This window comes from Schistocerca serialis, chromosome 7 (genome assembly GCF_023864345.2).
Source record: "Schistocerca serialis cubense isolate TAMUIC-IGC-003099 chromosome 7, iqSchSeri2.2, whole genome shotgun sequence".
NCBI lineage: Eukaryota > Metazoa > Arthropoda > Insecta > Orthoptera > Acrididae > Schistocerca > Schistocerca serialis.
Window position 1 is genome coordinate 299,312,511 of NC_064644.1, and position 12,786 is coordinate 299,325,296.

Here is a 12,786-nt window from a genome sequence, read left to right on the forward strand (position 1 = left end):
CGCCAGGCAGGCGCTCTTAAATAGATCACTACAGAGTACTCAGATCGTGTCAGTTAACTAGAGACTTAGTAAGCTGGAAAGGGGATACAATTCTAATTAAAACAGATTAAATTTTATCAGTGGATGATATGCTCCTAGAATTTATGGACGTATAACAGAGAGCAGCCTCCACTGACAATATAAACTGCGGACATGTTGTTGTTGTTGTTGTTGTGGTTTTCAGTCCTGAGACTGGTTTGATGCTCTCCATGCTACTCTATCCTGTGCAAGCCTCTTCATCTCCCAGTACCTACTGCAGCCTACATCCTTCTGAATCTGCTTAGTATATTCATCTCTTGGTCTCCCTCTACGATTTTTACCCTCCACGCTGCCCTCCAGTACTAAATTGGTGATCCCTTGATAACTCAGAACACGTCCTACGCACCGATCCTTTCTTCTAGTCAAGCTGTGCCACAAACGCCTCTTCTCCCCAATTCTATTCAATACCTCCTTATTAGTTATGTGATCTACCCAGCTAATCTTCAGCATTCTTCTGTAGCACCACATTTCGAAAGTTTCTATTCTCTTCTTGTCTAAACTATTTATCGTCCATGTTTCACTTCCATACAAGGCTACACTCCATACAAATACTTTCAGAAACAACTTCCTGACACTTAAATCAATACTTGATGTTAACAAATTTCTCTTCTTCAGAAACGCTTTCCTTGCCACTGCCAGTCTACATTTTATATCCTCTCTACTTCGACCATCGTCAGTTATTTTGCCCCCGAAATAGCAAAACTCCTTTACTACTTTAAGTGTCTCATTTCCTAATCTAATTCCCGCAGCATCACCCGACTTAATTCGACTACATTCCATAATCCTCGTTTTGCTTTTGTTGATGTTCATCTTATACCCTCCTTTCAAGACACTGTCCATTCCGTTCAACTGCTCTTCCAAGTCCTTTGCTGTCTCTGACAGAATTACAATGTCATCGGTGAACCTCAAAGTTTTAATTTCTTCTCCATGGATTTCAATACCTACTCCGAACTTTTCTTTTGTTTCCTTTACTGCTTGCTCAATATACAGATTGAATAGCATCGGGGAGAGGCTACAACCCTGTCTCACTCCCTTCCCGACCACTGCTTTCCTTTCATGTCCCTCGACTCTTATAACTGCCATCTGGTTTCTGTACAAATTGTAAATAGCTTTTCGCCCCCTGTATTTTACCCCTGCCACCTTCAGTATTTGAAAGAGAGTATTCCAGTCAACATTGTCAAAAGCTTTCTGTAAGTCTACAAATGCTAGAAACGTAGGTTTGCCTTTTCTTAATCTTTCTTCTAAGATAAGTCGTAGGGTCAGTATTGCCTCACGTGTTCCAACATTTCTATGGAATCCAAACTGATCTTCCCCGAGGTCAGCTTCTACCAATTTTTCCATTCGTCTTTAAAGAATTCGCGGTAGTATTTTGCAGCTGTAACTTGTTAAACTGATAGTTCAGTAATTTTCACATCTGTCAACACCTGCTTTCTTTGGGATTGGAATTATTACATTCTTCTTGAAGTCTGAGGGAATTTCGCCTGTGTCATATATTTTGCTCACCAGATGGTAGAGTTTTGTCAGGGCTGGCTCTCCCAAGGCCGTCAGTAGTTCCAATGGAACTCCAGGGGCCTTGTTTCGACTTAGGTCTTTCAGTGCTCTGTCAAACTCTTCACGCAGTATCGTATCTCCCATTTCATCTTCATCTACATCCTCTTCCATTTCCATAATATTGTCCTCAAGAACATCGCCCCTGTATAGATCCTCTATATACTCCTTCCACCTTCCTGCTTTCCCTTCTTTGCTTAGAACTGTGTTTCCATTTGAGGTCTTGATATTCATGCAAGTGGTTCTCTCTTTTCCAAAGGTCTCTTTAATTTTCCTGTAGGCAGTATCTATCTGACCCCTCATGAGATAATGCTCTACATCCTCACATTTGTCCTCTAGTCATCCCTGCTTAGCCATTTTGCACTTCCTGTCGATCTCATTTTTGAGACGTTTGTATTCCTTTTTGCGGGTATATACAGACAGTAATCAATGAGCGCAGGAATCAACATGCATCTACATCAGTACTCCGCAAACCACCTAACGCTGTGTGGCGGAGAGCACTTTTGGTACCACTAACCGATCCACCTGCCCCTGGTCTGTCCGTGAATGGTGTGTGGGAAAAATAACTGTTGGTAAACCTCTGTATTAGCTCTAAATTCTCAAATTTTCTCGTTGTGATCATATCATGAGACGTATGTGGGAGGAATTATACGGTCCAGTCACATTAATGTGACTACCGCTTATGTTCGACGTCAGTGTGAGATAACTACTCGCAGACATCTGGTGGCAGCACTAGCAGTGGAGGTATATCAAGTGTGTCGAGGGGACGTGGTAAACTGTGCAGTCGTTATTGTAATGTAGAAACAGAGTTATTTACCTGACGTTCAGTAGTACGATCATTGGCTTTCTGGACAAGGATGGAATTATTTCCAAAACAGCTAAGTTTGTAGACTGTTCGCATCTGCACTACCCAAAGCTGTCATTGAGGCAACTGTGGTGCACCATGAGTCATAGATGACAGGGCTGAACGACTGCTGCAGAGATGTGTATGGATAATAGATGTGCAACTGCTGAGCAACTGGACGCCCAGATGAACAAAGGGGCTACCATCAGTATCTACTCAACGACCGTTCAGCGATAGTTGCTCCGTATGAGCCTGTGCAGTAGGCGCCTGGTTCATGCACCCATGTTGATTACTGTTTATCGGCGACAAAGGCTGCAGTTTCCACGCCAATACCCCAACTGGACGTCTACTGATTGGTGACAGCAGGCCTTCTCAGATGAATCAGGTTTTATGCTCCATCGTACAGATGGCCTTTGACGTGTATGACCCTGCAACAGTCGTCAGAAGAATCCAGTCTGGAGGGGACAGCATTAAGGTCTAGGGAATATTTTCGTGACATACCCTGGATGACGTCGGCATTCTGCAAAGCAGAATGGATCAACACAAGTATGCATCTATCATTAGGGACCATGTCCACCCCTGTATGTTGTCTGTTTTTCCTTGGCATGGTGGTATCTACCATCAGGGCAATGCAACATGTCGCATAGCTCACAGTGTATGTGTGTGTTTCAAAGAGCTCCAGAATGAGTTTACTGTACTCCCCAGGCACCAACCCCAGAGTTAAACCCAGTCGAGAATCTGTGGGACCATCTTGATCAGGCAGTTCGTGCCATGGATCCCCAATCGTGAAACCCAGCACAGCTGGCCACAGCTCTGGATTCGTAGCTTCACGTCCCTGTCAATACCTTCCAGAACCTGATTGAATCTCTTTCCGCATGTCCGCGCTGGAAAAGTTGGTTATTCAGATTTTTGACAGATTGCCACATTAATGTGAATGGACCGTCCGACTCTTCCTGTAACGCACTCTCTCTGCATTTAAGTAGTAAACTTTTCCGTGAAACACTCTCCCTTCTATTAGTCCTATCTGGTAAGGATCCCAATGTGAGGAGCATTATTCAAGAATAGGTCGAACAAGTGTTTTGTAAGCTACTTCTTTCGTGAATGATGATGGTGTTTGATTCGTGGGGCGCTCAACTGCGCGGTTATCAGCGCCCGTGTAAGTTCCCAATCTTTACTCAGTCCTATCTCGCCACTTTCATGAATGATGATGAAATGATGACAACACGAACACCCAGTCCCCGGACAGAGAAAATCCCCAGCGCGGCCGGGAATCGAACCCGGGACCCCATGATCCAGATGCTAGCTACTAGACGGCAAGATGCGGACTCTTTCGTGAATGAGCCACATTTCCTTGAGATTCGTCCTATGAATCAGTCTGGCACCTGTTTTTCCTACAGTTTGTTGTATATGGTCGTTCCACTTAAAGTCGCTCCTTATGCTTACTACTACGAATTTATCAAAAGAACGTAAACGTTCCCTGAATTTGAAAGTGCTAGAGAGAGCTGAGTTCATGTGAGGAGACTCATAATATATTGCAGAGATAGTGAACCCATGAGGTGACGGACTGCTTACTACATGACAGAGAACGTCGTCTCACTGCACCAGTACGACGTAGTCAAGCTCACCGATTTCAAAAGGTCGCGCCTGTGTACATTCAACGATTCTATCTTATGCCCAAACTTTTTCTGACTCAAGATGACAAGTACCCAACCTTAATCGCGTGTGCGTCGGAGTCGTCTTGCTGCAAGTGTTGATCTGAAGAGAAGCTGGCAAACTGTGCTGCAGTTGCTGCGCTGGTTTTGTGACTTCTGAACCCTCACATAGGAGTTAGCTTCTGAGGGGGAAAAAAAAAGTTGGGTCTAGTACCAACTGCAGGGTGGGGCGGTCGTCAAGGACTACCTTCTGGGACTTGAGAGAACACACAAAATCTTTCGCCCACGGAGATTTTACCTTGACTCCAGCCATAGGAACACAGTCGTTATTGTAGCACTACGCCTCTTCTAGGAAGAAGAAGATCCGTTTGAATTTTTGTCTGAATTTAACGGCTGTCCCAATCTTGAACAAATAATCAAATCCTGTCAAATTTATCTCATCAGAATTCAGATTCCACCGTATTGTTCCTCAATATGTTGGGGGAACTCTCAGTTATGACTTCTCTTCTCCCTTGATTTTTAATCAGAGGCAAATTCGCACTTACTATTTGGGGAACTTTTAAATAAAATTAATAACATGATATAATATATCCTGTACCTGGTTTTTAATTATCTGGAGTTTCTTTCTTTGTTGAGGTCTCCCACGAACGCACACGAGCATGTCCCGATGCGTGACGAGGCTTCTTTTGACCCTGGCCTTCAGGCATTCACGTTTTAATATTCCTGCTCACCTGTCTGTCTGTTTTCCTAATGATCGCTGGTAACGTCGCATGTAACCATGATAAATAATATGAACTCCCCTGAAGATTTGGACGATTACCACAAGGTTTCTCTTGAATAATGAGCACAATATGGACCCACCTTGACAGCCGTGTGCGATAGTATGTCGCTGATTGGATATGGGGAGGCGTGCTGGCTCAGGATGGAATTCGTCTGACTGATTAACAAGGAGGACATGTGTGCCGACCGGCCTAGATGTCATTTTTAGGTGGTTTCCCTCATCCACCTAGGTCAGTAACTCCTAGTCTGCGGATAATTACCTCCTGAGGAGGAAAACTGAATTTTAAGAAAAAGGGTTCCATTGAGTTTCGGTAACGAAACTAAATCATTTTAAAAGATCATTACTGTTATCACTAATGCGTAAGCTGGTAATACTAATTACATTAGTTACCAATAGCTACATTTTTTTTCAAGTATTAGCATTAACGTGTGACACGTTGTGGTGGAGGTTATAGCTTCTGAAAGGAATAAATGAACAACAGCTTCTTCACATGTTCTCCCACTACACACATACATTGTAGTTTGGATGATGCATTTATGACAGTAGAATTGAGACATATACGTCACATATGCTTAAGTATCTCATGAAAAGGCCTACTCACAATTGTGCATAGTTCCCACATTGGTCCCGGAAACTTCGTTTTTCATTTTGCACTAGATAAAAAAAAAACTAATTGACAGCCCAACACAACAGTAACGTCCGCTCCCGGTAGCTGAGTGGTCAGCGCGACAGAATGTCAATCCTAACGGGCCGGGTTTGATTCCCTGCTGGATCGGAGATTTCCTCCGCTCATGGACTGGGCGTTGTGTTGTCCTAATCATCATCATTTCATCCCCATCGACGCGCAAGTCGTCGACGTGGCGTCAAATCGAAAGACTTGCACCAGGCGAACGGTCTACCCGACGGCAGGCCGTAGTCACACGACATTTTATTTACAACAGTAACTGCATTGCTGTCGGGTTTACACAACATTAATGTTATTATTGTTATTTATTATGATTGTTATTATTAGTGACAGTGACCAGACACAAAGCATTGGCAACCTGAAATGTTCTAGTTTCTGTCATTTCAGAAGTAAGGAACCAAGAATCAATTGATTAACAAACAATAAGTATAGCGCACGCATTTTAACTTGGTGATTCTAAATGGGGGTGCAGGGTGTGGGTGAAGTAATGTCGCTAGGGAGAGGAGTGATACAGAGGGAACACGTTTTGTAACAAGTTTACACACTAAACGCGGATAGCATTCTTTTCTGAAAATGAGTTGTAGGTATCACTCGCGATGAACTGAGAATTGCTTCATAACTGTGTAAAAACACGTTATCCGAAATGAGCTGTATCAATTGGTTCATTGACTAATTAGTTTGTGGTTTAATGAAACACATACAAAAACCAATCATCATGTACGTTTCGTTATTTTGTTATTTTAGAAATAAAAGTGTACATATATTATTCTTTTTCATTTTAAAATTTAGTTAGGCGCTAATGTTATGATTGGGGAGGGGGCGGTTATTAGCTAATGCGTTATTTCTCTCAGGAGCAGGCCTAATACTCTCAGAAAGATTGGGAACCAACAGACTAGATGAATACCCGTCTGGCAACTACGTCCTGTCTCATTTACATGATTCACTAACATTTCGAAAACAGCCACTTACAGAGTTTTAACCGTCTGCCACCCTGGTTACTGGAGTTGCCCAAACTGATTTTAGATTTGGTGCGGTGCTGAAGAGATAGCACTCCTGCTTCCGTTTTTAATGTGATATTTTCTAACATTTTATCTGAGTACCACAACCATGTACTTGTTTATACAGATGGGTCTAAGCAGGGGGACTCCAATGGGTGCTCTGTCGTCTTCCCGGATCATGTCCTCAAGGTTAGACTCCCTCAAGAATTTACTATCTTCGATCCAGAATTATATGCGATCTTGCGGGCTCTGGAGCAGTGTCAGATTTCTCGTCTGTTAAGATTTTCTGAGCGTCCTTCACTCTCTCCAACGTTCGTGCCCAGCAGATAAAGTAACCCAGAATATCCTGGATGCCCTCCTCCAACTACAACGACTGGGGAAGGAGTCTTTCTGCTGGGTGCCAGGGCACATGGGAATTGCAGGGAACGAAAGGGCGGATCGAGCAGCCAAGGAGGTGTATATTGACCCTCAGGTGATTGAATGTGCTATCCTCCTGCACACTCTCACCTCGCTGTTGATGTATAAAGACATGTGTCGATGGGAAGACGATTGACTGAAAGTGACCGACACCAAGTTCCACTTCGTAAAGCCCACAACTCGGCCGTGGCGTACTTCCTTCCAGCCACGCCGACGGGACAAGGTCCTTCTTACTCGTCTTCACTGAGGCGACAGCCCTATGACGCATGCAGTCTTACTCCAGCGAGAGGACCCTCCAGTGTGTGGTGCTTGTGGCGTGCAGATCACGGTGCGCCACATTTTACTGGACTGCATTTTATGTACCCACCAACGGACTGCGGCGGATTTGCCGGCGGATCTGCAGTGTATTTTATGTAATGATCAAACGAATGTGGTTCGAGTTTTTCGCGTTTTAAAGTTTTGTGAATTGTCCAACATTTTTAACAAGATTTTAGATAGATGTCTTCAATGAGTCAACAGGGTGGCTGGCTCACCCAAGGTTTTTGTAAGTGGTCAGCCAGTCACATTTCCCTGTGCTTTTCCTTTAGCTCGTTTGTATTTTGTTCTCTGTCAACAAAAGCAAAACGAGGATAATGGAATGTAGTCGAATTAAGTCGGGTGATGCTGAGGGAATTAGATTAGGAAATGAGACACTTAAAGTAGTAAAGGAGTTTTGCTATTTGGGGAGCAAAATAACTGATGATGGTCGAAGTAGAGAGGATATAAAATATAGACCGGCAATGGCGAGGAAAGCGTTTCTGAAGAAGAGAAATTTGTTGACATCGACTATAGATTTAAGTGTCAGGAAGTCGTTTCAGAAAGTATTTGTATGGAGTGTAGCCATGTATGGAAGTGAAACATGGACGATAAATAGTTTGGACAAGAAGAGAATAGAAGCTTTCGAAATGTGGTGCTACAGAAGAATGCTGAAGATTAGCTGGGTAGATCACATAACTAATGAGGAGGTATTGAAAAGAATTGGGGAGAAGAGGAGTTTGTGGCACAACTTGACAAGAAGAAGGGACCGGTTAGTAGGACATGTTCTGAGGCATCAAGGGATCACAAATTTAGCATTGGAGGGCAGCGTGGAGGGTAAAAATCGTAGAGGGAGACCAAGAGATGAATACACTAAGCAGATTCAGAAGGATGTAGGTTGCAGTAAGTACTGGGAGATGAAGAAGCTTGCACAGGATAGAGTAGTATGGAGAGCTGCATCAAACCAGTCTCAGGACTGAAGACCACGACAACAACAACTATGTTTTAATTTCTTGATTACCTATCTTTCCTCCTAACTGGTTTTAGTACATGTGGAAGTCCATGTGAGATATAGTGACTTTTGTGGCCATTTCGAGTGCATGCATGCGTGTACAACAATTTTACTTCATCTCCACATCCGTTTGTTTTAATAAGTGTATGGGCGCTGATGACCCTGCCGTTGGGCGCCCATAAGAGCCAAACATACACACACACACACACACACACACACACACACACACACTAGCTTTCACTTGGCATGACACTGGACGTAGGCAGATAGGAAATGCACAGAATCCGTGGGTGCTAAAAGACGGTCCACTCTCTATACAATTGATTATATACTTCCGGAAAAACATACAGTAACTCCCAGTTATTGGAATCACGTAAAAAATTTCTCTTTCAGTTGCATCATTTTGTAAATGGTTGGATGGTTGTAGATATACCTTACTGGATCAGGAAGGCTTCCAATCGTCTAATGTCTGCATTGTTGAATATCTCTCAAAAGCTAAAATTGTGTGCTGGACTAGGCCTTGGTCCTTTACATCTGCACAGCGGTACCTACGCTACTACTTCGGCTGACTTTGTTCTTAGAGGCATGAAGTGCTGTCTGGAAATTTCTGGCAAAGGCAGAGTGGGGCTTTACGCAGTTTAGTAGCGATAAAACAGGATGTTTCTGAGTTCGTCTCGACAATGGCTGAGTGTTTGCATTTTGTTCAATGCCAGGAACTGCGTAGCAGCAAGCTTACCACACCAACGTGCTGTGAAGACTCAGGCGCTTTTTGGTGCGGACACCTGGGAAGTGGCAAGCAATTGTCAGTTTACTTAACTGCAATGAAAACAGTGAGAGGAATGGGGCAAGTTGACATTTAGTGATGTTCTAAATTTAATACTGATGTCACTGCAAACTACAGACACGCAACCAGCAGTTGGTAATAGATTTCTAATGCATGATGTAATGGCTCTGAGCACTATGGGACTTAACTTCTGAGGTCATCAGTCCCCTAGAACTTAGAACTACTTAAACCTAACTAACCTAACGACATCACACACATCCTCGCGCGGTTACAGACTGTAGCGCCTAGAAGCGCTCGGCCACTCCGGGCATGATGTAAGCACTCCAAATTAATGAGTGGTGACCGTAATACTCTTAACTGTGAAACATCCCTCTCATAAATAATATTAATATGAGTCATCGTATACTCTAGTAGGCAGACTAATCTGCCTAATAACAGCTACTGTAGCCTTTCCTTGGGATATCATTTATGAATCAATAAATAATAGTCAGCAGCCTTTTCAAGTAAATTGTAATTGAAATCAGTCAGATGTTTAATAATTAGTCCTTTCAATAAACCAAGTAAATTGTAATCGAAGTCAGTTATAAGTTAAATAATTAGTCTTTTTTCTTATTGGTAATCAGCAACTCTTTGTAATGCTTTCTGTATTGTGTACACCATAGTAACGTTGCATGTCACAGGTTAATTAGTCAAGGTGATATAACAGATCGTATTCAAAATCAGATTCTGTAGTGACTGACTGTGGACCACGAATAATTGCCAAAACACGTAAAAGAGACGTTCCGACGATGAAATTAAATCTCGGAAAACCAAGATTACTTGAAACTGCCTCACCCTGTACGAGGTAGACACTTGATTCTTCTTAGTACCATCCAGAGCTGATCATGAAATCCCTCGTTTCACGTCGGACATCGAACAACGAATAAGAGCAGAGAGGAAATGCCCTCTGATCGGCTAGCGCACACTATTGTTGCGGCACTGACTATGTAGTCGCTGGCTTATGAAATTTCTGTAAAATCTTCAGGTGCAGAAAAAAGCAGTCAAGGCTATCTGCAACTTAGGTAAACGAACTGGAACCTTGAAGGCCAGACTTCATTCAACAGGAAATAATGAGCCCACCAAGCCTTTACATGTATGAGTATCTTTCAAACAAAATTGGAGAGATGCAACAAAATAAACATGTCGATAGCCACAACACAATTAACATCGCTAATACCGGTGACCACATGTGTTAGTCTAGAACAGGGGGTGTATCACATGTTTAGTTATTCAACTTCCTAACTAGTGATTTAAAACAACATCGAGATAAAAGTACATTTGAATACAACCTTCACTCGTTTCACTCATTAAAAGAACTCTGCAATTATAAAATATAGCTTTTGTGAACTGGGTTTGTAAGTACTGATAATTTCTACGAATTAAATTGTGTTGTTTGTTACTTGTGATTTTTGATTACAGTTTGTAAATTGAAATTTGTTCTCTCTCTCTCTCTCTCTTTTTCTCAGTTTTGACTTGTCCTATATTCAGTTTACTATTTAATTATGTAATGATCACAAATGATGATTATGACGATGATTATAACTATTATGCGTGAGGTAAGTATCTTCTGAGCTGGAAATGTGCTTGTACCTAAAAGACAATACCTTACAAACCTGGTTATCCTCTGCACTCTGCAATACACATTTATTCGAGTTAATCAATTTTTTGTTTATTGTTAAAATGCACAAAAGATTTCATTGTTCATTTACAGGGAGCTGCTTGTATATCGATCGTTCATTTGCAATTTGCCATATTAGTGCCCTCTACTTGCAATGACAAACTGGACGCAGCAGTGCTGTATTGGAATGCGACAACGAAACTGCTTGTTGTGCGTAGAAACGACGTCGGTGCGCTAGTATGATAACTACGCTCAACCACAATCGCGCATACATTACAACTACCAACGCAATTGCATTACAGACTCTTAAATGACAATCACAGGGAGTATTAATTAGTAATGACATACGTTGTAACCAACGAAAGTTCAAGTTTTGCACCCATGCTTCCTCCACCGCAATAGCTACAATGATAAGCATCCTCTTTTGTTTGATATTATAGGGATGAGATGACTACCAGAAAATAACGAAAATCCGCCTGCAAATAAAATAAGATTATGTCTTTAAATTTTGCAAAGAAAATATTTCTCCGTATTACGGTATGGCTTCTTTGACTAAAGTTGACACTCGCCAAAAAATGCTCGAAAAAGCAAACTCTCTCTCAATTATTACCGCGCATGTCGCCCCCATTTCAACTAAAATGTAATATTCATACACTGGATAAAAACAGAAGTTCTCTTAATTTCGACAAAGTACAACACATCGAAGTCTGTCATGCGATATAATCAGAATATGAGCTCAAAGCCAGGGGTCAATCTTTATGAAGTGGATAATAGTCCACGACTTTCTGCATATTTTATTTCTTGTAGGCAGCAGTAGGCCTACACACAGAATTGTAATTTCTTTCTTGCCTTCTGAGCATATGCAAAACGGTATCTGTGATTTACTTTCTTACCGATAAGAGTACTGTTACAATAACATATACATCAATACTTTCTATTTTTTTCTGTGTTTGCGAAGTACGTTAATGGTGCCTCCTGAACACATTTACTTCTCATGAAATATGTCGACGAGATAATGTAGTTACATGTTGTAATTGTGATTTCTTTTGTATAGGATGAGATTAGGCCTGCACTACGTGGATTTCGACGACCCAGAGCGCCCAAGAACGGCTAGAGATTCTGCCAAGTACCTGTCAACTGTGTACAAGTCGAAGCGTTTATAGCTAAGTTATTCGTCGCCAAGTCTGAGAAGACTTGGGCTCTAGTGTCATTGCACACGTCAGTAAAGGGTATTTCAAGGGGTATTCGGCGCTCATACAATTTTTTTGGTTGCTACAGCACTGTAACAAATAAAATATTTGCAATCAGTTCCAGGGAATGAATGTGACAAGTCACTGTTAGCGTAATAACGACATCTCCTTCAAATGCAATGAAAGCAAGAAATTTTAAACCTTCAACATGTACTACCTCAACCATACTAATTAAATTTGCATGACTAATTGAAAAATAATAACATTATTCTGCTATTTTTTTAAAATTATTATTATTATCATAACTTCATTGAGAACATTTTACCTTGCCTATTTTGAAAATCTTTCCATTTGCGTTTTCACTCCCCTCATGAGATGGACGCATATCACTAATGGTCGCTGATGTAAATCTTGCCAGAATAAGCGCTGATCAGCTGATGATGGAGAAACCTGCCTCATCCCTCTCAATGAACTTCATCTGGAATATAACTAGACTTTACGTTTGTTTTGTCCAACTTCAAAAATAGAAGCTGTAAATGTAAAAGAAAATAACTCCTATATTTGGAATGATGGCAGAACGGAATCGTAGCTTAAGAATCATGTACGTTCATCACTTGTATGCATTGGTTAGAGTAGAATCAGAACGGCATACCATACTTGAACACTTTTTAGTTTCTTCAACTGTGTAAGATTATTGCTACCCTCTCTATTGATATTTATGCAGTTAGTTATACAGATGGATTTTCTTAAACCATAAACCATTAATCCTCGCACTCTGTAACAAACTCCCAAGTCACATTGATAATGTTCTATGAGAATCCATGTAGTGTCAAAAGTGAGAACTCA

At 41.6% G+C, this 12,786-nt stretch overlaps 1 protein-coding gene across 1 annotated transcript in view; it reads left to right on the top strand.

Annotated features, from left to right (window-relative positions):
- The window catches only part of LOC126413029 (myrosinase 1-like), a 113,756-nt gene extending 101,491 nt beyond the window's left edge, over window positions 1-12,265 (top strand). Inside the window, exon 10 of the mRNA XM_050082923.1 lies at window positions 11,805-12,265. Within this exon, the coding sequence (XP_049938880.1) occupies window positions 11,805-11,913 (109 nt within the window). The 3' untranslated portion in view covers window positions 11,914-12,265. The remainder of the gene's footprint in view (window positions 1-11,804) is intronic.
- The last annotated feature ends 521 nt before the right edge of the window (window positions 12,266-12,786 follow it).